Source organism: Boleophthalmus pectinirostris, unplaced genomic scaffold, assembly GCF_026225935.1.
Source record: "Boleophthalmus pectinirostris isolate CB_2022bp ecotype Guang Dong unplaced genomic scaffold, ASM2622593v1 HiC_scaffold_14, whole genome shotgun sequence".
NCBI classification, from domain to species: Eukaryota; Metazoa; Chordata; class Actinopteri; order Gobiiformes; family Gobiidae; genus Boleophthalmus; species Boleophthalmus pectinirostris.
This window is the reverse complement of record NW_026571047.1, coordinates 4,458,180-4,483,491: the sequence shown is the minus strand read 5'-3', so window position 1 is coordinate 4,483,491 and position 25,312 is coordinate 4,458,180. Positions and strand designations below refer to the sequence as shown.

The window sequence follows — 25,312 nt, the reverse complement described above, 5'->3', positions numbered from 1 at the left end:
GAAAAGCTCGCAAGAGTCAATTTAAAAAAAATATAGGATCTTTAAAGAACAATTTCAAGTTCACGGTTGTCCACTCCATTCATCTTTTTTATCCTAAACACAGGGCTGCACAATATAACGCAAAATTGTAACAGCACTTTATGTCAAGGGACCACTCACACACACACAAGGGCACAACTAAAATATTCACCATAGGGAATTCGGGAGTCAAAAGGCCAAAACCAGTCCTAGACCACAGGGTCCCAAGACCACGACAAGACCAAGACCTCTGGGGGTAGAGACCGAAACAAGACCAAGACTTTTAAAATCCAACACTGAGTCAAGCCCGAGACCAAATTGAGACCATCTTTGTCATTTTCTACATTTATTTGTATTTTTGAGTTATGTTGGCACATATATATCAGTGTTTTTATCACTTGTCAAGTGTCAGACCTCGAGACCGAGACAAAACCGAGACGAAACCGAATTCAAACGCTGTCGAGTCCGAGACTAGACCAAGACTGGAAAAAAAAAATTTTTTAAAATGGTCTCGAGACCGGTCTTGAGCACTACGACATTAGAATTCGGGATTTGAACCTCCATTCTTTGCAATAGGAATGAGGTTCTCTATATGACAGATTTACTTTTGTTTCATTTAGATGTAATGCACACAATGATTTTGTTCTTACAATGTTGATAAGGGGGAGATGGTGGTAGGAGAATCTCTTCCACTGTCTGAGTTCTTCTTCTTTGGATGAGGCACATCTTCTGCTGCAACTATGGACATCATCAGGTTCTCATCTATTAAACATAAAACCACACACATTGTACACAGGTGAGTATTTAAAGGTTCTATATTACACAAAACTGACACTTGTGAGCTTTAAGCCATGAAATGTTGTCCGCAAATCCCCAAAAACAGACCTGGAGTTGTGTTTTGTTTTATTCACACATGTTTGAGTAATCTTTTATCATGTCTGTCTACATCTTCAAAGCTCAAAATACCACCTTGTGATGTCACGTAGTGTTAGTTTTCAAGTTACCTACCTTTTACCTTTTTCCAGAAGTGACTTGCAATTTCAGGGCTGAAACTATCAAAATGATTCTAGAGAAGGTGTATGGAGTGGAGTGGACAGTGGAGCATTTCCTGTATTACTACGTGACATCACAAGGTGAAACAGACTGTTTTCTGTTTGAGAGAAGAACTCAGCCTAAATATATTGGTGTGGTAGTTATCCTGATTTAGTCCTGATGGAGACTTGATTTACAGTCTTGGTTTCATTCTGGATTCATTCCTGGTTTTAAAATCATTTCTGAATAATATACTTTATAAACTTCACCTCTGTTTCCAATGAAGGATTTAGGCGTTCTCTGCTGTCAGCAACGAAAATTAACATTTACAAAGGTAATAAATGAGGTTCTTTTCCTTCGTGAATGCAATGTTACTGGAGCCGTGCGTCTGTTGTGAACACAATTTAACTGCAGAATGAGTCTGGGGATGGTTTATGTAAGAGAACTCTGCAGTATTATCTATGATGCAACTAAATGGGCAAAATGTGATTAAGCATGAGTGCTTAAAGATGACTTTGGACCTAGTAGATTAAAGAAACAAGCGTAAATTAAACAAAATATAACTCTAGGTATGTTTTTGATAAGGGAACAACAGCATAACACAATTTAAAAAGGTACAGTTTGCATACTATGTGTTCTTTATTTTTTTTATTTCTAAAGTCTATATGGAAAAAATAAAAATAAAAAATAAAAATAAAATTAAATAAAGACTGTTGATCTCCATTACCATCAAGTACCCTTGCTACATAAACTCACCAGACAGTGTGAGCAGCGTGGTCAGACCTGTTTGAATGGGGCCGTTGGTCGGTGCTGTCCCGGTGGTGGGGGGACAACGGGGGACTCTAGAGGTGCACTGGTGTCGCTGCACCAGGGCCTTCTTCCTCCTGAGCAGGCGAGCAGGGCCCAGGGTGGGGACCTCCTCCTCACACTGGGCAGGCGCAGAGAGCAGGCTGGTGCAGGAAGGCCACAGCTCCTCTTCGTCATCACTGGGGGAGTGTGGGGCTAAACCAGAGGACGCACACAAGTCCAGCAGGCTCGAGTCCAGCTCTAGGAACTAGAGAGAGAAAGATGGACACTTGACTTAGTGCTTATTTTATAAAAGGCACCGCAAACTTTTCATTTTGCAAGTCTAGAAGTTGGCAATATCACGAGAACTTGATGGTTACCAGCTCCAAACTGCAACCCCCAAATAATCATGTAACAACTTTGATGTTAAAAATTTGTGTTAATAACGTCCTGATTTTAAATGTTTCATTTGTAGCCTGCATTCCTACAAAATAAATAAATAAATAAATAAATCTGAGAGAGTGCATATTTATACCCAAATGAGAGACTCATGTGAGCATCATTGTTCATTGTGATTGGATATTAGGAGAATCCAATTTTGACGCATTTATTATTTTACTTTGACTGATGTTGTACTAATAAAAGTAAACTGAGTTTGAGACAGTGTGCAGGAGTTTTCTTAAAATTTTTACTCTGAAGTAAAAACATTAAACTGTGTCATTAAGTTGATCCTTTTTACCTTTTTAAGTTTACCTTTTTAAATAAATCTTATTTCATGAAACACATGAAAAGTAATATTTATCCCAAAAAAATCTTTTCCTGATGCTAACTTACAGAGGAGGGGCTGTCTCTGATTGGTGCAGAGGAGTCGGGAAGAGACATGAAGGAGGGTCCACTGAGCCGTGATTGGTCCAAACAGACGTCCATCTCCACAGAGTGACACAAGGGGGAGGGGGGCACCGACAGCTCCATGGACACCTGACACAAGGCACCACAAAGCAGCAGGCTACTCACATACACTTACAGTTGAATTCTTGTGTGTATTTAACAGTTGGAAAAGGTCAAGTAATGACTGAATCAAATGAAATTGTGAAGGTCAAAGAAAGTCACGTACTTTTTTCCACATCTAGCTGTAATTTTAGAGCATCATTTTACCGGACTGTAGGTCTTCCCAAACAGGAAACAGAGCAGGCACTGCAGAGGAAACACCAGCAATGCCAAAACTGTCCCCATGGCAACCGTCTCCATATTCAACAGCACGCGAGCAGACACAGGACCACTGCAAAAAAAATGTGTGAGATATCTGAGGTCTCAAGAATGAAAATCCATACTCAGGGTTCACTTTGTAGAACTTGGTGAAGTTGAATTTCAGATGGTAGTGAATATTCTCAAAGGACAAAGCACTGTTTTTACTAATCCAAATTAAGAAATGTTATTGTAGTGTTAATAAAAATCCCTTACACTTGCTACATATTGAAACATATTTAAAGCAGAGGGAGACAGACTGGTTGTCAATACAGTGGATCATTCTGAAGGGCACATTTTACACAGCTTTAACAGAACCACTACACCTTTAATAATGCTTCAAATTTAAATTTTAGGCCTGCATCACAATGGAATGTGATGTTATTGAGGTTATAGTGGTAGAATTACTTAATTTTTCCATTAAAAAAAATATTTCCCATGATTAATTGGGCCAGTTCAGCAGAAAGTCTGGCCCCCGAGGCATAGTTTGAACACCCCTGTACTACACTACTTATTATTCATTCACTCCACACTCGGTGGAGGTTGCCTATTTCTTTAGCCACAGCTCCCCTGGGGAAAAGGGAGTCTTGCCTAAGGACACAGAGACAGAACCTGATCGGAGTGGGAAATCAACCTTTGGGAAATCAATCTTTGGGTTGAAATAATGGCTAGAAATAATGCTAATAGAAGTAGTTGGGGCAGTAGAGGTAGTTGGGGCAGCAGTAGCAGTTATGACCGTAGTAGTAATTGGGGCAATAGTAGTATTTAGGGTAGTAGTAGTAGTTGTGACAGTAGTAGTAATTGGGACAAAAGTCTTGTCGCTTATCCATTTTGTAGAAACAAAAGCTTATAAACCTGACTTTTAATTAATTGATTGGTTTAGAAATGTCTCATATGAAAGCTAAAACCCTCCCAAATTATGCTCAATATACTAAAATAAATTTGCTTCACTGAAGAAAGATTGATGAACACAGAAAGGTCAGATTTTGGCAAGACAAAAGTTTTGTCGCCTACAGAAAATTGAACAAACAATTTACTTCAAATACAAAAATATGTTGCATAACGTCAGTGAATTAAGTAGTGGTGCTGTGAGATCCATATTTAATATCTTGTGTGACTTCCATGAGCTTGAAGGACGCATCCATGCGGTTCAACAATGATTCATACAATTTGTTGATGAAGTCATCAGGAATAGCAAAGAAAGCAGTCTTACATGCCTCCCAGAGTTCATCAAGATTCTTGGTGGTTTTGCCTTCCATGCTTCCTCTTTCATTCTACCCCAGACATGCTCAATGATGTTCATGTCTGGTGACTGGGCTCCAGTCCTGGAGCACCTTGATCTTCTTCGCCTTGAGGAACTTTGATGTAGAGATAGAAGTATGCGATGGAGCACCATCCTGCTGCAAAATTTGACCCCTTTTATGGTTGGGAATGTAAGAGGAGCTAATACTTCTTGATATTTTAGGTTATTGATATTGCCTTCCACCCTGCAAATGTCTCACACACCCCCATACTGGATGGAACCCCAGACCATGATTTTTCCACCACCAAACTTAACTGTTTTCTGGGTGAATCTGGGATCCATGCGGGCTCCAGTAGGTCTCCTGCAATATTTGCGGCGGCTGTGATGTAATTCAACTGAGGATTCATCTGAGAAATCCACCTTCTGCCACTTTTCCAGTGTCCATCCTTTTAGCAGGCTGTGGGCCTTGGCAAATGCCACACATTTTTTTAATTGCCTTTTGTTTAGTGCTGGTTTCTGTGCACTGATTCGACCATGGAGGCCATTTTGAGACAGAATTCTACAAACTGTTGTGGTTGACACAGGGACTTGAGGTGACCAGGCCTGGTGGAGCTCTGCTGCAGTGGAAAAGGGGCTGGCCTTGGATTTTCGAATCAACAAACGAGCAGTTGTCTTGCGGGGTCTGCCGGACCTGGGCTTGTCAAAAACATCTCCAGTCATTTCAGATCTTTTTCTTATTCTTTGTACTTGACGCTGAGACACACTGAAGGTGTCACCACCTCAGCAGTGGATCTGGTCTTCAGCCTCTTGATAATTAACGCTTTGGTCTCAGGGTGGATCTTAGGCATGTTGTCAGAGGTCAAGTTGCAGTTGATGTGAAGGTCTGGTGTGCTGGGGGCCTTTTTATACATACCCACTAATTGATTGATCAGTAACTGATCATGGGTGAGGCTGTAATCTAGGATTGGGTGCATCATATGACAAGGCGACAAGACTTTTGTCTTGCCAAAATCTGACCTTTCTGTGTTCATTAAATGATCAATCTTTCTTCAGTGAAGCAAATTTATTTTAGTATATTGAACATAATTTGGGAGGGTTTTAGCTTCATATGAGACATTTCTAAAACCAATCGATTAATTTAAAGTCAGGTTATAAGCTTTTGTTTCTACAAAATGGGTAAGCGACAAGACTTTTGTCAGGGACTGTAGTTGTGACAGTAGTAGTAATTTGGGCAATAGTAGTATTTAGGGTAGTAGTAGTTGTGGCAGTAGTAGTAATTGGGGCAATAGTAGTAATTGAGGCAATGGCAGTAATTGGGCCAGTAGTAGTACTTCAGATAATAGTAGTAATTGAGGTAGTAGTAATAGTTGTGGCAGTGGTAGCAGTTATGACAGTAGTAGTACTTGGGGCAATAGTAGTAATTGAGGCAGTAGTAGTAATTGGTTCAGTAGTAGTAGTTGTGGCAGCAGTAGCAGTTATGACAGTAGTAGTATTTGGCACAGCAGTAGCAGTTGTGACAGTAGTCGTTGCCATGGTAGCTGTTGTATTTGATTCTAGTATTGTTGGTAGTATGTGGTTATAATTGTGGTAGATAGTAGTAGTTGTACAAGTTGATTAATTTCACATAACTATCCCCATGTAACTGCAAACAAATGAACCACAAACCAGCTAAAAACATCTAGATTTTGACCATAAAATCCTTGCTTTCCATCACCTCAGTCCAAACCCCTTTAGAACTGTATCCTCCTATCTCACCTGTGTTCCGTGGAGCCCAGTGCGCCGTACCACAGTGCCCCCAGAGCCAGGTACAGGTGCAGAGACAGGGCACAGCAGCTGACCCTCTGGCCCCTGGTGAAGAGGCTGTGTGCCGGACGCTCCCACACTGACCACCACAAGTGTCTGTCCACCAGCCCCAAGAGCAACTGAGAGGAGAGGACACGGCCAAAAGCACACAGCTCATCCGGGCCTGCACGACAAAATGTTTACTTTGCAAATGAGGTCATCAACATTTCTAGGGTGAAGCTAACTGGAGGCACAGCTCTATCTAAAGCTCTGTTACTCAATTTAGACTATAATCTGAGCTTTGTTTTAACACAATCTGACCGGAAAGTAACAGCACAAATCAGCTCTCCTGTTGTAATTCCAGCGAAATCATTTAACAAGTCTCTCAGCTATTTTTAGTTAGTTGTACAGTTGTACATATTTTCGCCTCCAAACAAATCTACAATCCTGAACAATCCTACTTACATGAGGCCAGGACCTCCTTCTCCACACTGCCATGTTTAGGATTCTCCACTGAGAGCCAGTCATCCACCAAGAAGAAGAACATGGAATCAGTCTGAGGGTCCCACACCACCACGCGCTGCACGAACCACGACGGGTCCAACCCTGAAGAATGTACAAGCAGACACATAAAGCAGTTTTCAGATATTTTTTTAAAACATTTTGAACATCTTAGCCTTGTTAATTTGTGTATACCATATTTTTCAGACTACAAGTCACACTTTTTTCCACGGTTTGGGTGGTCTTGCGACTTATATATAAACATTTTCAGACTGACAGTCATGAGAGGGCGCTCTAAGCTTGTGTATCAGTATCTACTACTACTAATACTCCTGCAACACTGTCACTTCGCACTCTACGGCACATGCCTCCTGTCTTGCTGCAAATAGTGAAATAGGCAGCTGAAAATGGTAATCAAGCAGCAGAAAGAAAGTTTGGAGTGAGTGAGAAACTTGTGAGGGATTGGTGGAAGGCGAATGACAACCGAAACCATCCTGTCGGGATTCAGAAAGGCCAGAATAATTCTAATTGAAATTGATGTTGAGTCTGATGACAGCTACACAGAAGAGGAAGCAGCGCTCCGTTTACCTCATGGATCTATGGTTTATCTATGGAGGTCGCACAGAAGTGACACCGAGGATGAAGAATTCAATGGATTTAGTGATTTGGAGTGAGATCGTGAGTTTGGTAAACTTATTCAGATAATTATAGCATAACATATTAACGCCTATTCAGCCTGTTGTTCTCTATTCTGTTGTTATTATAACTTGCCTTTCATGGTGAAATGTTGGTTCCTGGTCTCTGATTTTATAAAATACATTTCTCCAAAAAGTGCGACTTATATATGTTTTTTTCTTCTTCATTGCGCATTTTTTGGCTGGTGTGACTTATACTCCAGAGCGACTTGTAGTCCGGAAAATAGGGTAATTTTTAGGTACACTGTATAACATTTCTGCTGGAGAGTTCAACAAATGCTTGTCTCCATGGAGATGTTATTGCTTTGTCTGGAGTTTCACAGTATGGCATTAAAACTTTCTATCTTTATGGAGACAAACTCAGGCCAAGTTAGAGGCCAGATCTGTGGAGAGGTGACCCCACTCACAGTCAGAATGCCTGTTTGAGCTATAAAACCACCTGTAATTATATAAATGTGAGGTAGAGCTGTTTAATGTCATGCTGTGGAGCATTCCAGGCAGAGCAATGACATCTCCATAGAAACAAGTGTAGTGTATGTTTGGAGGTAGCCCAGTGTAGCAGACCTGTGTTGTCGTGCCAGATTCGGATCTTCCACACCTCCCCCAGGCTGACCGGGCTCTCCAGGTGAAAATGGTCCAGGCCCCCCCTCTGGAACGCCCCCTCCCTCTGCAGGTGCACAGAGCCGCTCCTGGTCACTCCGAACAGGCTGATACCAACATGAGCTGTGGTGCCTACAAAGACACAGCACATCAGAAATGCCAGGCTGGAGTAGTGGAGTATTTATTCATCATGATAAATGTGAGAGATGATGAATTGCCTTAAAGGTCTGTTTTAAGATTTACATTATAATGTTGTTTACTCATCACAAACAGACCTGGAGTTGTGTTTTGTTTCATTCACACGTTTAACATACAAACCCTGCACTGAACCCTTCTTTTTTCAAAGAGAAAAAATCTCTACTCCACCTTGTGATCTAATGTGGAAATACAGAAAGTGTTTCACTGTGTTTTTAAACTCCATACACCTTTACTAGAATCATTTGGATAATTTCATCCCTGGAATTGCCAATCTCTACTGAACTAAATGTAAAAGGGGCTGTTAGCTTGAAAACTACTGCTTCATGACATCACAAGGTGGAACAGAGCATTTTGACCTTTAGAGATGTAATGGCAGACATCATGTGTCTGATTATTACTGTGTAAGGGTGGTTTAGGATTACTTTATTGTTTATTGTTTAAAGGTGTTAATCAAATAATATGTGCATGAAGTCAGAAAGGAATAGGAACCAGACAGTCAGGTAAACAGCAGAGAGCTGCAAAGAATGGAGTCAGATAAAGATCAATGTGATGCTACTTCCTCTTTGTGCAACATACTTTCTGAAGTGTGTAACAAACAGTACGGACTGGGTGAAAGGTGAAAAGACGGTGTGAGGAGGAGATAAGACTGCGGGTCTGAGGAACTGCCTACACCAATAAAAAGAAGACAACACCTGGCTGCAAACAAAAAAGGACTAGAAAACCTCAATGTTAGACTATGAAGAGAAAGACTATATAAAGGGGTTCAGGGTTAGAAAGAGACGAGAGCGGCGCACCAGTCCAGATCTCAGGTTTTGTATTAGATCAGGACAGGTAGTTGAACAATACTGCTTTGTTATTCAATATTTTGAAGTGTATTCAATAAATAGAAGTGAATTGAACTCTTCTTGTCTGTGTATCCTTCTCCATCAACGAGCACTCGGAGAAAAGAGGTTAAGGTAATAGAGAAGATTTAAAGTACCCCACACTGTTCAGTACCTGCTCCAGGCCTCCTCCCGGTCTTGATGAGCACTCTGTAGTGGTAGAGTCCAGGTCTTCCACACAGAGGGACTTGGCTGAGTCGAACGCGGTCCCAGTGGTCCAGCCTGTGACACACCAGCCCCAACAGCAGGTGGAGCAATGCCAGGACTGCACACACCACACCGGCCAGCAGGGTGAGCACCGGCCCTCCAGACTGCATAAAAGAACATCTCTGTTAATACTGGACACTGGATTTATATAGTCTTGCAAGCTTTATAAACAACTTGGCTATACCATTTTTTCATAATTCCACACTTAATGTGTGTTAATTTAAATATGTTGTAATGTGTTATAATGTTGTAATGTGTACATGTCACCGCCTTTGTCTGTTTCATGCAAGGGGCCAGGTCTGCAAATCAGAAACCCAGCCCTTGGCTAGGCGGCCCATGGACATGGCCAGTGATGAGAAGAAAACTTTGAAAATGTATTTAGTCACAGAATACTGTATACCTACATGAAAATGTATTTTGAAACATGACATGCACAAACAGCTTGATTTTTTGCACTTTTTTTGTTATGCATTCATTTGTTTAATTAGAGAAGGAAAAATCACACACTCAACAAAACAGCTGTGTTTTCGTTTTTCTCACTAATAACTTGTAATAAAAAGCCAAAATTGTGTGATTAAATATCATGAAGTATTCCTTAGATTTTAGGATAGTAACTGTATCCTTAATACCGAAAAATGAGGTAGTCAAAATTAAAATTCAGAATACGTATTTTCGGTAACCGCACTAATCGAGACCAATAACAGTCCGAGACCACAGGGTCCCAAGACCAAGACTTTTAAAGGTCGAGACCGAGTCCAACACAAAGACCACTGGCCCATTGAGACATCAAGACCATCTTTGTCATTTCCTACATTTGTTTGTATTATACAGTTATTATGGCACATATATATTTGTTTTTATAAATCTATCTCCATTTGATCTGGTTAATGTTGATTTAGGCCTAAAATATGCCAAGCAAACTGCACTTTAACACTCTGCACCCCTTTTCTGGACTCTCACCCACAGTTTCCACTGGCTCTTTACAGAAAACAACTTCAAAGTTAATCAAGTAGTTTTTTTTCAAGTTCATAACATTTACAGTTACATTATCTTACAGGTTTTGCAGTAATATTACACAGACTATGCACATTCACCAGTCGTAATGAATTATGATCGCACTTGTTGAATGTCAGACCTCTGACATCACAGTCTGAGATAAGACAGAGACCATGTACCATCAAGACAAAGTCAAGACCAAGACCGTAAAAAATGTTCTTGTCCAAATGCGCTCGAGTCAGAGACAAGACCGAGTCCAAATGTGTTCAAGTCCAAGATGAGACCAAGACCGTAAAAAAGTGTTCTTGAGGCCGGTCTTGGGACAAAAACCGGTCTTGATTACTACGACACTAATTTTCAGTACGTGTTACAGTTACTTCCCACACTAGACATGACAACGTGTACTAGTGCTATTTTAAATGTTACAAAGCTCACTGTTGTATCCCTATTAAATAAACAAATAACACATACAAAAATCTGCCTTCCTTCCTTCTGATATTTCAACATCATGATTACATAACCTATTGTCTGTCATACCGGTGGCAGCAGCACTACAGCTCCAGGATGCACAAACATACTGGCCCCGAACATGGTGAGATGCTGGGTAAGGCAGTGGGCCTGGTGGAGCGTGGCGCCCTCCAGTGGCCTCAGACCATCGCTACTCCATCGGCCCTGTGTGTGGTTGTAGAAGAAGCAAAGGGCACTGAAGACACAGGCTGACACTTGGACAGGACCACCACTAAGAAAAGAAGAGGTGAGGGAGAAGGAGAGGGGCTGGTCTGTGCTGTTTAACCTGGAGATCAGAGAGGGGGGACGAGATTTATTACAAAAATATATTCCATTGTGTAATTTAATCTCAGTATTATCATTTATTATAATATTTCTCTGTAGCAATATATCAAACTTCTAAATTTGTTATCATGGCTTCTTACAACTAATTTATTTTTAGTCTTGTGACATAAAAAAATATGTTGATATAATATAAAACAAAATGATTGAAAAGTAAAGTGTAGCCTGCTTTTGAATAACCTACAGTGGGGAGAGGAAGATGGTTCTCTCAGTGAAGGAGACTGGTGTGGGCAGTGATAGGGCCCAGTCTGTCACCATGGAGCTGGCGGGTGCATTTTCTTCTGCTTCAGTAGAGCTCAGAGCTACCAGCACATGGAGCTGGCTCACCGCGCGCGCTCCTGGACAAATATTCAAAGTCACGACATACAAAGACATAAAATGTTTATCTAAATAGTTTCTGTTTGTGTGGTGACATGTTTAAATACAATTAGAATCAGATCTAAAATTTGGATGCAAGTAATTATAATGGTCATAGCATTCTATGTTATAATGTTGTTTGTTCATCACAAACAGACCTGAGGTTGTGTTTTGTTTCATTCACACATGTTTAACACACAAACCCTGCAGATTTAGGTTGAGTTCTTCTCTCAAACTGTAAACACTGTGATGTCCACCTTGTGATGTCATGTGGTCATTCAGATCTCAGAAGCTCAGCAGGGATGGGCGTGGTTAGTACTTGGACTGCAGTACAAGTTATAAAATGGATTATTTGTATTAGAGTATCAGTCCATGATTTTTCCATACTAAATGAAAATTCTCCTGCCTTGGACTTTTTAGTGTAAAACGGACACAAGCGTGTAAAACACTTTTTAAAATGAATTTAAAAAGCTGTGCTTATTCCATGAAGATGTTATGTTTTACCAAGAATATTACACAGTATACCATTAAACTACTACTATAACTGTAAATAACTGTAAATATAACTATAAATGGCAAATTACAGCTTAGGTCTATGGAGAGGCACCCATATAAAGTAATGTCAATTTTCAAGGTACTTCGGAGCAATAACACTTGTAATTGAATGGTGCAACTTTAATGACATACGGTGAAAAATTCCAGGAAAAGCAATGACATCTCCATGGAGACAAGCAGGTGGCCTATTCTTCACCAGAAAAGTTCAACAGTGCACCTTTAAACCCTTACACTTTTTCTGTTTTTAAAGGGACATATTATACTATTTTCTAATCTATGTTATAATGTTGTTTCAAGATCAAAAACTTACATGGAGTTGTGTTTTGTTTCATTCAACATGGCTTAAAGTTCACAAAAGTCAATTTGTGTAACATAGGAGCTTTAACAATAGAACTAAATACCATACCTGAGACTAAGCTGAAGTTGAAGGCCATATAGACCCCCGCATTTGCATCAAGCGCCTTCAAATCTTTCACAGTGAAATTCATCTGATTCTCCTCTTGGGACAGAGACATTACGAGGCATGTCTCATTTTTGTTTCTGATGTGATTCTTCCTGGGCAGCGTGACCCTTATCGCCCGCTCCGCCTCCAAATCCTGAACGCTAACCGGCTGCCCGTCTGGCGTACTAATCTCCATGGCAACAACATCTGTCGTTATGGGCGGGTCGGCTGCTGTTAGCAACGGATTGGACTCCAAAGCGTTGCCAATGCCGAACATGACCTGCACTAGTTGAGAATTGTTTTGCTCTTTAAGGTCTTGCAAAAGGGATTCTGGGATTTCAAACTGGCATGAATTGTAAAGGTTGGATTGTCCGGTGCAGAGGAGGTTCAAGGGGTCGCCGTGAAAACCAAGTGCACGGATATATGGCGTGGAGATTGACAGAGGGGTATCAGGCTGGTCATGTGACTGTGTTAAAGTGCGTACTACAAATCTAGTTTTGGCCAGAGCTGATAGGGAGAGCGCTGAACTGGATTCACTGGTGGACTTAGAAACCGCTGCCAATGTGTTACCTGCAAAGACAGAAGGATTTAAGTCACTACGTTTCCACAAGTGCTTGGAAAACCAAATGTTTGGCCTAGTCTGATTTGAACAGGATTTCAGAAATGATGAAGGTGGCTGTTATTCAAATCGCACTAACACATTTGGAGCACAGTAACAGTGCAGTACAATCACATTAGGAGAGGCATTCAACTGAACAAGGCAAAAAAAACTTTTTTTGTTTTGTTTTTGTGGATCAACCATGACACAAATTTTGGTCACTCTGTTGGAGGCTCGGGTGTGCTGTTTCACTGTTTTGGTCCGCTATGTTAAGAGTGAACTCAGCAATAAAAACACTGTAACTGGGTGAACGCAAGATTGTTAAAAGGGCCCATATTACCCTAATCTCTGATCTATGTAATAATCTTGTTTCTCATCACAAACTAGTGTTGTAGTCAAGAGCACACTAAACGAGACCAACATCAGTCCGAGACCACAGGGTCCCGAGACCAAGACAAGACCGAGACCTCTGAGGGTCGAAACCGAGACAAGACCAAAACTTTTAAAAATCAAGACCATGGCCCATCGAGACCAAATGAAGACCATCTTTGTCATTTCCTACATTTATTTCTATTTTATAGTTAGTCTTGCATAAATATATCAATGTTTTTTTTTTTTTTTATCAGTCTATCTCCATTTCATCTAATTAATGTTCATTTAAGCTTAAAATAAGACAAGCAAACTGTACTGCATTGAAACACGCTGTGCCCCTTTTTTGGACCCTCACCTACATTTTGAGAACCTCTTCTTCAATCCCACTTCCACGGGCACTTTACAGAAAATTACTTCAAAGTTTTTTTTAAAGTTCATAACATTTACAATTATGTTATCTTGCAGGTTTTGCAGTGATATTTAGCAGCCTCTGCACATTCACCGATCGTAATGAAATATGATCGCACTCATCAAGCATCAGACCTCGAGTCCGAGACAAGACCGAGACCAAGCACCATCAAGACCAAGGCAAGACCGAGTCCAAACGTACTTGAGTCCTAAGACAAGCTCAAGACCGTAAAAAAAGCGTTCTCGAGACCAAGACCGGTCTCAAGTACTGCGACACTATCACAAACAGACCTGGAGTTCTGTTTTGTTTCATTCATACCTGTTTAACACACAAACCATGCACATTTTGGATGAGTTCTTCTCTCAAACAGAAAACACTCTGTTCCTCCTTGTGAGGTCATGTAGTAACACAGGGAATTTGGGTAATTTCAGCCCTGGAATTATAAAATCTCTACTGAACTAAATGTAAAAGGGGGTTGTTAACTGAAAAAGTACCACTTGACATCACAAAGTGGAACAGAGCATTTTAAGCTTTGGAGATGTAGACAGACTAATAAAGTGTTACTCAAACATGTGAATGAAACAAAAGACAACAGCAGGTTTCGGTCATGTTATTGATGAGGTATCAGCATTTTGCATAATATAAGTTCAATGCCATACAGAGGAACATTCCAGGCCATCTCCACTGAGCCAAGCAGGAGGTGGACCATCTGCAAGAAATGTTACATAGTGCACCTTTAAAGGGGAAAGTAAAACTACTAGAGCTTCAGTGTATTGTACTGCACAGTGCAGAAAAAAAGTTTCCTCACAGTGTTTAAAACCGCATGCTCCAAGCTGTCTCCATTATTTCTATTACAGTTTTATGAATGTAAGCTACAACATTTTAGCACTGATGCTAAATTACAGATAATCTCTTAGACCTTCTCTTAGCTATTTGACTCGTTGACCTGCATGTAGTGGGCTGGGTTTGACTGGTTCTCTGGAGAAACAGGATGAAATGTATGTTAACTTATTGCGTGTGTCAGAGAATTGAGGAGTAAATGATGAAGATACCAATTATATTGACGATGTTGCTTCCTGTTTGGACGGCAGTGAAATCGTCTTCATGTTCAGCTTCCATCGCCTGGATCATTCTTTCCACGGCTTCCAGAACCCTCTCCTGGCAAAGTGCACTGTCCAACTCACTGGGGACAGCCTGAAAAGAAAGGGAGTACTTTAAGTGAGATATACGACGCTCAGTTTTAAAGTGCATATGTAGTTAGACTAATCATTTCAGTAAGACATGGTTAACAACATTATTATATACCATATTTTTCGGACTATAAGGGGCACTTTTTCATGGTTTGGGTGTTTCCTGTGTCTTATACTCTGGTGCGACTTATAAATTAAAATGTTCACACTGACAGCCTCGAGAGGGCTCTGTAGGCTTATGTGCCAGTACAGTCCCTGACAAAAGTCTTGTCGCTTATCCATTTTGTAGAAACAAAAGCTTATAACCTGACTTTAAATTAATCGACTGGTTTTAGAAATGTCTAATATGAAAGCTAAAACCCTCCCAAATGATGCTCAATATACTACAATAAATATGCTTCACTGAAGAAAGATTGATCATTTAATGAACACAGAAAGGTCAGATTTTGGCAAGACAAAAGTCTTGTCGCCTTGTCATATGATGCACCCAATCCTAGATTACAGCCTCACCTGTGATCAGTTACTGATCAATCAATTAGTGGATGTGTATAAAAAGAACCCCAACACATCAGACCTTCACATCAACTGCAACTTGACCTCTGACAACATGCCTAAGATCCACCCTGAGACCAAATTGTTAATTATCAAGAGGCTGAAGACCAGATCCACTGCTGAGGTGGTGACACCTTCAATGTGTCTCAGCGTCAAGTACAAAGAATAAGAAAAAGATCTGAAATGACTGGAGATGTTTTTGACAAGCCCAGGTCCGGCAGACACCGGTAGACAACTGCTCGGGAGGACCGTTTGTTGATTCGAAAATCCAAGGCCAGCCCCTTTTCCACTGCAGCAGAGCTCCACCAGGCCTGGTCACCTCAAGTCCCTGTGTCAACCACAACAGTTTGTACAATTCTGTCTCGAAATGGCCTCCATGGTCGAATCAGTGCACAGAAACCAGCACTAAACAAAAGGCAATTAAAAAACTGTGTGGCATTTGCCAAGGCCCACAGCCTGCTAAAAGGATAGACACTGGAAAAGTGGCAGAAGGTGGATTTCTCAGATGAATCCTCAGTTGAATTACATCACAGCCGCCGCAAATATTGCAGGAGACCTACTGGAGCCTACATGGATCCAAGATTCACCCAAAAAACAGTTAAGTTTGGAGGCGGAAAAATCATGGTCTGTGTTCCATCCAGTATGGGGGTGTGCGAGACATTTGCAGGGTGGAAGGCAATATTAACAGCCTAAAATATCAAGAAATATTAGCTACCTCTTACATTCCCAACCATAAAAGGGGTCAAATTTTGCAGCAGGATGGTGCTCCATCGCATACTTCTATCTCTACATCAAAGTTCCTCAAAACGAAGAAGATCAAGGTGCTCGAGGACTGGCCAGCCCAGTCACCAGACATGAACATCATTGAGCATGTCTGGGGTAGAATGAAAGAGGAAGCATGGAAGGCAAAACCAAAGAATCTTGATGAACTCTGGGAGGCATGTAAGACTGCTTTCTTTGCTATTCCTGATGACTTCATCAACAAATTGTATGAATCATTGTCAAACCGCATGGATGCAGTCCTTCAAGCTCATGGAAGTCATACAAGATATTAAATATGGATCTCACAGCACCACTACTTAATTCACTGACGTTATGCAACATATTTTTGTATTTGAAGTAAATTATTTGTTCAATTTTATGTAGGCGACAAAATTTTTGTCTTGCCAAAATCTGACCTTTCTGTGTTCATTAAATGATCAATCTTTCTTCAGTGAAGCAAATTTATTTTAGTATATTGAGCATAATTTGGGAGGGTTTTAGCTTTCATATGAGACATTTCTAAAACCAATCGATTAATTGAAAGTCAGGTTATAAGTTTTTGTATCTACAAAATGGATAAGCGACAAGACTTTTGTCAGGGACTGTATGTGCTACTCCTGTTCCTCCTGTACCACTGTCACTTGGCTCTACTGCGCATGTCTCCTGCAGAAAGAGCCTCTGTCCTGTCTGTATCATGTCAGTCGATCGCACCATTACTTCTGCACCACTGAACATTTAACATTTAAACAAACTTATAAAGATGACTGAAAAGTCTGAACACAAATGCCCCCAAAAAGAAAATCATATGTTGCAGATTACAAGTCGTGAAATCTGCAGCCAAAAATGGTAATCGAGCAGCAGAAAGAAGGTTTGGAGTGAACGAGAAACTTGTGACACCGGGCGGGTGCGCCATGCAACTTTCCTGAAGTCACTGGCTGGATGGACAAAGTCTGGACTTCAGTGACACCGAAACCATCTTGTCGGGATTCAGAAAGGCCCGAATAATTCTAACTGGAACTGATGCTGAGTCTGACGACAGCTACACAGAAGAGGAAGCAACACTCCTTTTACCTCTGGAGGACTTAGAAGTGACACCGAGGATGAAGAATTCAATGGATTTAGTGATTTGGAATAAGATCGAGGTAAACTTGTTCTGTTCTGTGGTTTATGCTATAGTTATCTGAAGAATTGTTCATATGTGACATTAACTGCCTGTTGTTCTCTCTTCTATTATTATTACTAGAACTTGACATATGAGGAACAGTGTGATCGGCAGTAATCCGAGCAGTCTTGTGTGATGTCACATAGTACATAGACAGCACACACTCAGTTTTTGAAAATTTTTGAACACAAAGCTGGAGGTGTACATTGTTTAAATATAGATTGACTTGAAATGATGGTTAGGTGTAGAATGTACGTACTGTGGACTGCATCAAAGCTGAACTGATTTGGGCGGCATCGTTCAGAGACGAAACAGAGAGAGAGGACAGGACTTGGGTCACATTTTGGCGCATTTCTCTCCTCTCCTGGATCTCCTGGAAATTTCGTGGCTCAACCTAGTAAGACATAGTATTTAAAAAAGATGAATGGGTTGTACTAAAGACATGTCCTGCCGATCGATTAGTTGAGTGTGTCAAAAGCTCTGGGTGTGGCAAAAGCTTTACAAACTATTACGTATCTTTGGGTATCTGACTCAAATTGCACTCACAAGACTACACCTTCAAAAACTACTATTTATGCAGAAAAAGGTACTAAGAAACAATGTATTTATATAAAAACAGATCAAAGTTGTAAATCATGAGTTTAATCTACCAAGTCTTCAGCTAACTCACTCTCTTCTCCTTTCTGTTGTCATCTTCTTATCATCTTATTAAAATGATTAGTCGACTAATACACATTTTGGTCAACTAATCACCATCACCATCAACTGATTAATCTAACATTACCTACAATGGGGCAGACTGTCCAGTGCCATTAGTGTGCCTATGCCACTGGTCTCTCCAGCCACACTTAAAATAATGTTCTTACAATAACAAATTCCTATCATAAAAAATATTCCCAAAATGTATTCCTATGGCATACCTGGTTGAGATGACTTAACAGTGCCATGGAGTATGGGATGATCTCTTGGGGGTTTCCATGTTGGACTAGGGAGCGTAGTTCAGTCTGAGCTTTGCTTCTCAGCCACTTACTAGAATTGTCAATGGGATTTCTGACTTCCAATGTCCTACAAAATAAAACAATATTTAAAGGAGCCAGTCCCAAACAAATAATGACAAGGTTCAACATTTTTAGATTTCTACTGTGGATATTTCTTTCAAAAAAAAGTTAATCTCCCATAGAGTTACATAAGCCTTTGCCCACTATCAGAAATGATCCCATCATCCAATTCTAAAACGTGAATACAACCTAAGTGTTACCTGTTAAGAGCTGTGATCTTTGCACCCAGGCTGTTTTCTATTAAAAGTAAGACAGTAAGGAGTGATGTTTCATTCTCTTGGCTTTGATTTCCAATTGGAACCACACTGCCAAATGTGGAGCGCATTCCCCTGAAGACAGAAGACCAAAACACATTTAAAAAATTATATCTATCCATCTATCTATCTATCTATATCTATCTATATATACATATTCATTAGCTTAGCTTGAAAAATATACAGGTTTGTAGAGTAGAAGACAGCACTGTTTACCTGTACAGAGTTATCACAGGACACGAGGAGCACAGGACCACTTGGAAGGAATAGATTAACTGAGCAGATTCACCATCATTGTCACCATGCTGCCACTCTGTAACAAGACATTTCAAACAATTTAACACAACAATAGGACATACAAGTATGGCAGCACAGCACAAGTCCTGAGCTGTTTTGTTGAAGCCATGTCGTTATGTTTCATTAAAATCTTATAAACAGGCAGAAAAGATGGCTTATGAATGCCATTTTGAGGACTTTTCAGAAGACCATTCCGAATGGCATTGGCAAAGTTACAATTTTCATCACTAAATAATCAAGCATATTTTCTCTGGACTACAATATGTCAACCAAACATCTCACACATTTTTATAAGCAAAAGAGTACCTGAGCAGTTATAAGTGACCACTGTGTCCAGTAACAGTATGCCCTGCTCTGGACTGAGCTCACAATGCCCTCCCTGGGGTGTGGGGGTGGGGAGGAGGGTCAGACTGGAGCGGCCCCACTGACCCCTCTGTGGCTCAGATATACTCAGGGTGAAGATGTAAGTGTCTGCTGGATCCAGTGCACCTGAACGCACCACCAGCTTTGCAGAAGAGCTTTCAGTAGAGATCTCATTTAAGTCAATGTTTCTTCCACTCACGTCTGTAAAGGTCCATTTGTACTGTGTATGAAATAAAACACAGAAATACTACAGTTGTTAGAATGACAATTTTTCTTGATGGAAAACAGATTTCAAACAAGCTGTCAGCTTACTCCCATTTATTTCACACATGCTCCAGTCTTGTAATTTATTTTATTTTTTTAAATTAGTGACAACATGTTTTAACAATTAGTAGTTAAAAACATTGAGCATAGTGAGGTTTGAGTTGAGTACCACTGAGAGAATTTTGGAGAATCACTAACAACTATGACATTATGGTAAAGTCTTTACCTGAGCTTGGTCACTGCACACGGGACACAGTCCAAGGAGCTTTAGGGGTCGTGTGGAGCTCACGTGAGGGGAGGGCTGTGCAAGGCAAGATGTGCACTCTACTGTCAGCAGAACTGAGGTCTCAGTCACCATTACCTTCATACAAAAGATTATGGTACATTCAGAACATTAGCACAGACAGATTACAAAAGGGGCTGCATAAACCACATGATGTACTACATGATCAAAGCAGAAGAAAAAGGCTTTACTTATTCAACTGACTGATCTTAAAGACCTGGATGCTGAGCTTTTGCCAGTTATTATTATTATTATTATTATGTATGTATTTATTTGGTTTAAATAAAGTCACATATATGTTTAAATGTCTTTGAATTTAGATATCAACGAAAATAAGAAATTCCTTTATTTATTAATATCCCTAAACTATGTTGGGAACAGTGCCATCGCTCTGCACATGCACATTAAGCACAGCGTGTAGGGCACAAAGTGTTTGCAGGGTCACCACCCAAAATATCGAGAATGCACCAGTCAAACTACATACTACCTACTAGACAAAAACATGTCACTTGACTTGATGATGCTTTCACAGTACTCACAGTCTGGCTGGCAGAGGCAGGTTTCCTCCCTGGCTTATGCACTGTGAGGGTGATCAGATAAATACACCCAGGGTGAAGGTGGGTGCTGGGTACAGTCATTTTATTGGTGTTTCGGCCAAAGGCTTGTTCTAAATGTTGGTTTGTGGAGTTCTGTAAAAACAAAAACACAAAATATGATGTTATGATAGAATTTTTTTGTTATTTTAATTATGCTGATGTTGATTTATTGGCATTATTAGTCTCAGCTTTAAAAAATATAAATGTTTAGGTTGAGTGCAGAAATATCAGTTTTTACTCTTTTTCAGAGGTTTCACAGCACACGAGGTTCTTTTATTTTCAATTAGCTCTTTTTACAGCTTTTTAAAAGTTACTATAGATGAGATCCTCGGTATTTTGAATGTCAAAAAAAAAAAAAAAAAAAAAAAAAAAAACTAAACACAATACTATATTCAGATTTGTCTTGTTTAACACATTTAATAAAAGTACCTGTGTATGGACTGTCCAGTCATACTCTAGCTCATTCTCCATGCCTGGTTCCACATCAGGGTCTCGGGACTGCCCTCCATCCAGTACAAGGTCTCTGTTGCTGGGCCACGTTCGGTCTGAGCCCCCCTTAATGACAGCCACTAACGGCGAATGGACCACTGTAACACTGGTATTATGTTGGACATAAACTGGTGTCCCTTTATAGAAAGCAGTAAAAACCAAGCAATATTGCCCCACATCCAGAGAGTGCTTTGGAAGCTGGAGGAAAGGTGAAGTTGCATCCACTTTGGTTTGGAAGTTGGCTCTTTTTCCGGTAATTATCAGGTTGGTGCAGGCAAAAATCTCCCATAAGTAAGTGGTTTTATAAGCGGAGCAACTGTTACGCACAATTGCTTCAAAGTAACTTGGTCTTGACATGGAAATAACACTATGACTAGGGACAATCGATATTTGCGGATTTGAACATTCTATTTTCCGTACATCCACCAAAAGCTGTTGTGAAACCTTGCCAACACTGTTAAAAACCGTAACCGTAACAACATATTTCCCTGCCTTGTAATAAGTATGACTGACTTTGCTTGCGTTTGTTAGCACTATCTTACAAGTGTCTCCAAAATCCCATTGGTAATTCAAATTGCTTCCATTTGCTTTTGCAGTAAAAGTGGTGACGTAATTCAGAAAAACATCTTCAAAATCACTGCTAAGGTCAATCATCTTCACTGGCATTTCAACAGTAGCATTCTCAGTTAGCTTCTCGCTGCACGCATCATTGCTAGCAACCACAGTTATTCTCAAAACGCCAGCATTTGGAGGAGTAAAAACCACATCTTGTCCCAATAACTTTGTCTGTTCATATCCATTCATTTCAAATATCCATGTGTAGTTGACAGAGTATGTATTTTCAACGGTCGCTGTAAAAACAAGTTCTTTCAAAGCTTCTAAAATCACCAAACAACAATTTACAAATCTCAAACCTTGAATGCGCTCATGTACGGCAACAGTCGTCGATACCTCAGCAATGCCAACCTGGTTCCAAGCTTTCATTATAACTAAATGTGTACCGATTGCAAGGCTAGATGTTGTATACTCTTCAACAAAATCATAACTCTTATTAACGTCATTGTTTCTGAGTGTAATAACATAGCTTACATTAGTTCCATGCAAAATAGTTGGCGTAAAAGTGGCTCCATCATTAACGCACAGAGAGAACTTGCTGACATTTAGAGCAAGCCCTACAATTCCATCTTGTACTGTCAAACTGTCTGCGATCATCTTATAGCTAAGTCCATTGGAAACATTTAACGATACAGAATAGATTCCATATTTCTGGAAAGTATGTGTAAAAAATTGGTCAAAAGTATTAAAATAGTATGGACTACCTTCTTGAATATTCCAATGCCAATACAGGTTACTACCCTTCTTTACATGCCCACTAAACACAACGCTAGAGTTCGTTTTGACATAAAATGGTGCCACCTTCCCACCAACTGTATAACTGACATCTTGAATTTCCTCTTGAACGTCAAACACTTTAGAGACATTACACTGACTGAGGACATTTTGAACAGAAACGACAATGCTAACAGTGCCTAGCTTTGTAAAACTGTGAAAAAGGAATGGAACTTGCGTTTGGATTGGAGATTGATCTGAGCAGATATACCATGAATAACGCAAGTCAGAACCTGTTAATACTACAGAAATATTAATCTGCTGTCCTAATGGTACAATGTATTTTTGTTCATCCGTCTCGTACACTTTTACACGTTCTATTGCTACAACAGTAATATTGCTCGTGGCACCTCCTAGATTGTTTTCAGCTCTCAATTTAATCACTACTTCTCCTGGATTTTGAACCGCCAACCGCAAAATTTCTGCTTCCACTGTAGTTTTAATACTTTCTCCATGCTGCGTAACAAGCCAGTTGTAAGTAACACTAGATCCTTTGCTAATAAAAGCATAAAACTGTACTTCTTCATTAGTTGGTATGTACTTTAAATCAGTCAAACTAGCACAACCAATCTCCAGACCGGCAATTCTTTCAAAAACGTCAATAGTAATGGTCGCCTCCCTTGTGCTCACTAAATTCTGTGCTACTACTTTAACTTGATACGATCCTGGTTTAGCAAACGTGAACTTAAACTCATATGTTCCTTGCGTGGATGACATCGCACCAAGCACAGTCCAATAATAGTTTGTGCTACTTATGGAACCGCTAACTGCTGTAAAGATTGTTTCTTCACCTGTTGCTACATACATTTGTTTTGTATGAATGGATAAATCAGAAACAGGAGGTAAAACGCTAACTTGAATCCTCACCAACTCTTGACTGACTAAATTACTAGCTTTTGCAATGACAATGAATTGACCAGTAGACGCAAAAACATGTGACACATTCTTGCCAGTTTCCATTGGCAAACTATCTCCGAAGTCCCACTGAACAGTAACATTACTCCCACTGCAATTTGCAACCCAAAATTCTGTCTCTGAATTAACGATAATCACTGATTTTGGGCCATATTCCACCAAAAACTTTCCTACAGGTTTCTGAACTGTGATAAAAGCTTTGCCCATCTTTTTGCTCACACTATTGCTAACCAAGACAGCTACTTCTTCAGTACTTTCCTTATTAAAGACAAAACACTTTTCATTGGATTCTGACATGGAAGTAATTGCACTGTCCGTCCATTCATACTGCAAACCATTTGGAATATCGGGATTAACTATGGCTTCAAAGCAAGCTTCTACCCCAACTGCAACTACAGATTTACTTTGCTTTAAATCTACATTGGCAATGACGTTTTCAACACATAAATCTGCCCTAAATGATGTGCTCGAGACACGACTAATTACTGTAAGATTCAAATTAAATAATCCGTGTTTTTTTAATAAATACGTCGTTGAAGAATTCCCAGTCACTACACTTACAGGCTTGCCATCTCCAAATGACCAATGAAAAGTTAACGTAGAGATATTCCCACCACCCACCAGTGCTTCAAGATGGATAGTTTGTCCAGCCATGACACACCCAGTTGGTAAAATACCATGGATTTCAAGCTTGAAGACTTCCACAATTACAGAATGATAGATTTCACTGACAAAATTGGAAACTGTAACTCCAACAGTATAGTTCCCCGGAGCTTTGTAGATATGAGAAACTGAACCATGTCTAAGGTTGTCTTGGTACGATCCATCCCCGAAGTCGAACTTCCAACTGAGGCTTGTCCCGGTTTGAACATCTGCTTTAAAATCCATTGGCGTGTTCATTTCAGCTGGTCCATTGTAATTGATAACTAATCCAGTAATTTTTTCCATAATTTCCACCAATATCCAGGAATTCACAACAGAAACCCAATTATTGGCAGATATGGTTACATTATAGTGTCCAGGAGATCCAAACGTATGAGTAATTTTGTTGTCGAGAACCGCACTGGAACTATCACCAAAGTCCCAAGTGTAGAGAATATTGTTTGATTTAGGTTCAGTGGAAGCTTCCAGAAGCAAAATCTGGTTGACAACAGGCACCACAGGGGAGGCAGTAACAATTATCTTTTGTAACTTATCTCGAACGCTAATCTTCTTTGAAAGTTCCAATTTTGAATATTGGTTGACAACTTCAACAGTCACGGTAAAGATATCTAGAAAGACAGAAAATTCATGTAATGTAAAAAAGAATATCTCAGTAATTTTCTTAATAGTCCTGATGATCATCTTCATCTTTCACTTACAGAACATTGTGGTTTTCTAATTTTAAGCAACTGTTTGAAGTGCAATGTGGCCAAAATGTAAGTGGAAGAATGCAAATATGCTTACTTGGTTCACTGAAGGTATAGTTCACAGAGTCCAAAATGTCTGTTGCTTTAACTCCACTGTCCACCAGACCTTCTATCTTCTCACAAAGGGCAGAATGACTGTGGATTATACTGCTGCCTCTGCTGTCATTGAAATCCCATCTAAACAATTAAACATTTGAAATTAGTTTAAATTGTGTTGTTTTTTGTTGTTATTTTTTACATCTTGAAGAATATGAACCTGAATTTCAGAGGCAGGGAGATATCCACATTGACCTTCAGAGTGAACAGTTGTGTGGAGTTGACAGCCATGATCTCACTGAGAGACATAAACTCAAGGCTGGAAAATGGGATCACCTCTTCAGCAGTGAGGAGGAAGGACCGGATTTGTGAACTGACTGGGTTAGATGCTGTGACCTAATAAAATATAATAGTAATACATATTGTAGCATTGGAACATACTGCTAATTTTCTACAATCTACAGTCCCTGACAAAAGTCTTGTCGCTTATCCATTTTGTAGAAACAAAAGCTTATAACTTGACTTTA

The 25,312-nt window shown here is 40.0% G+C and overlaps 1 protein-coding gene across 1 annotated transcript in view; it reads right to left on the bottom strand.

Annotated features, from left to right (window-relative positions):
- pkd1b (polycystic kidney disease 1b) overlaps nucleotides 1–25,312 on the bottom strand; it is a 56,259-nt gene that overhangs the window by 16,786 nt on the left and 14,161 nt on the right. The window contains 22 exon segments of the mRNA XM_055150488.1: nucleotides 669–831; nucleotides 1,807–2,104; nucleotides 2,671–2,814; nucleotides 2,992–3,115; nucleotides 6,080–6,290; nucleotides 6,572–6,712; nucleotides 7,867–8,034; nucleotides 9,097–9,292; nucleotides 10,722–10,887; nucleotides 11,218–11,371; nucleotides 12,352–12,957; nucleotides 14,819–14,960; nucleotides 17,692–17,826; nucleotides 18,353–18,497; nucleotides 18,691–18,819; nucleotides 18,961–19,057; nucleotides 19,348–19,624; nucleotides 19,895–20,029; nucleotides 20,491–20,640; nucleotides 20,977–24,611; nucleotides 24,787–24,926; nucleotides 25,006–25,181. Coding sequence (XP_055006463.1) covers nucleotides 669–831; nucleotides 1,807–2,104; nucleotides 2,671–2,814; nucleotides 2,992–3,115; nucleotides 6,080–6,290; nucleotides 6,572–6,712; nucleotides 7,867–8,034; nucleotides 9,097–9,292; nucleotides 10,722–10,887; nucleotides 11,218–11,371; nucleotides 12,352–12,957; nucleotides 14,819–14,960; nucleotides 17,692–17,826; nucleotides 18,353–18,497; nucleotides 18,691–18,819; nucleotides 18,961–19,057; nucleotides 19,348–19,624; nucleotides 19,895–20,029; nucleotides 20,491–20,640; nucleotides 20,977–24,611; nucleotides 24,787–24,926; nucleotides 25,006–25,181 — 7,532 coding nt within the window.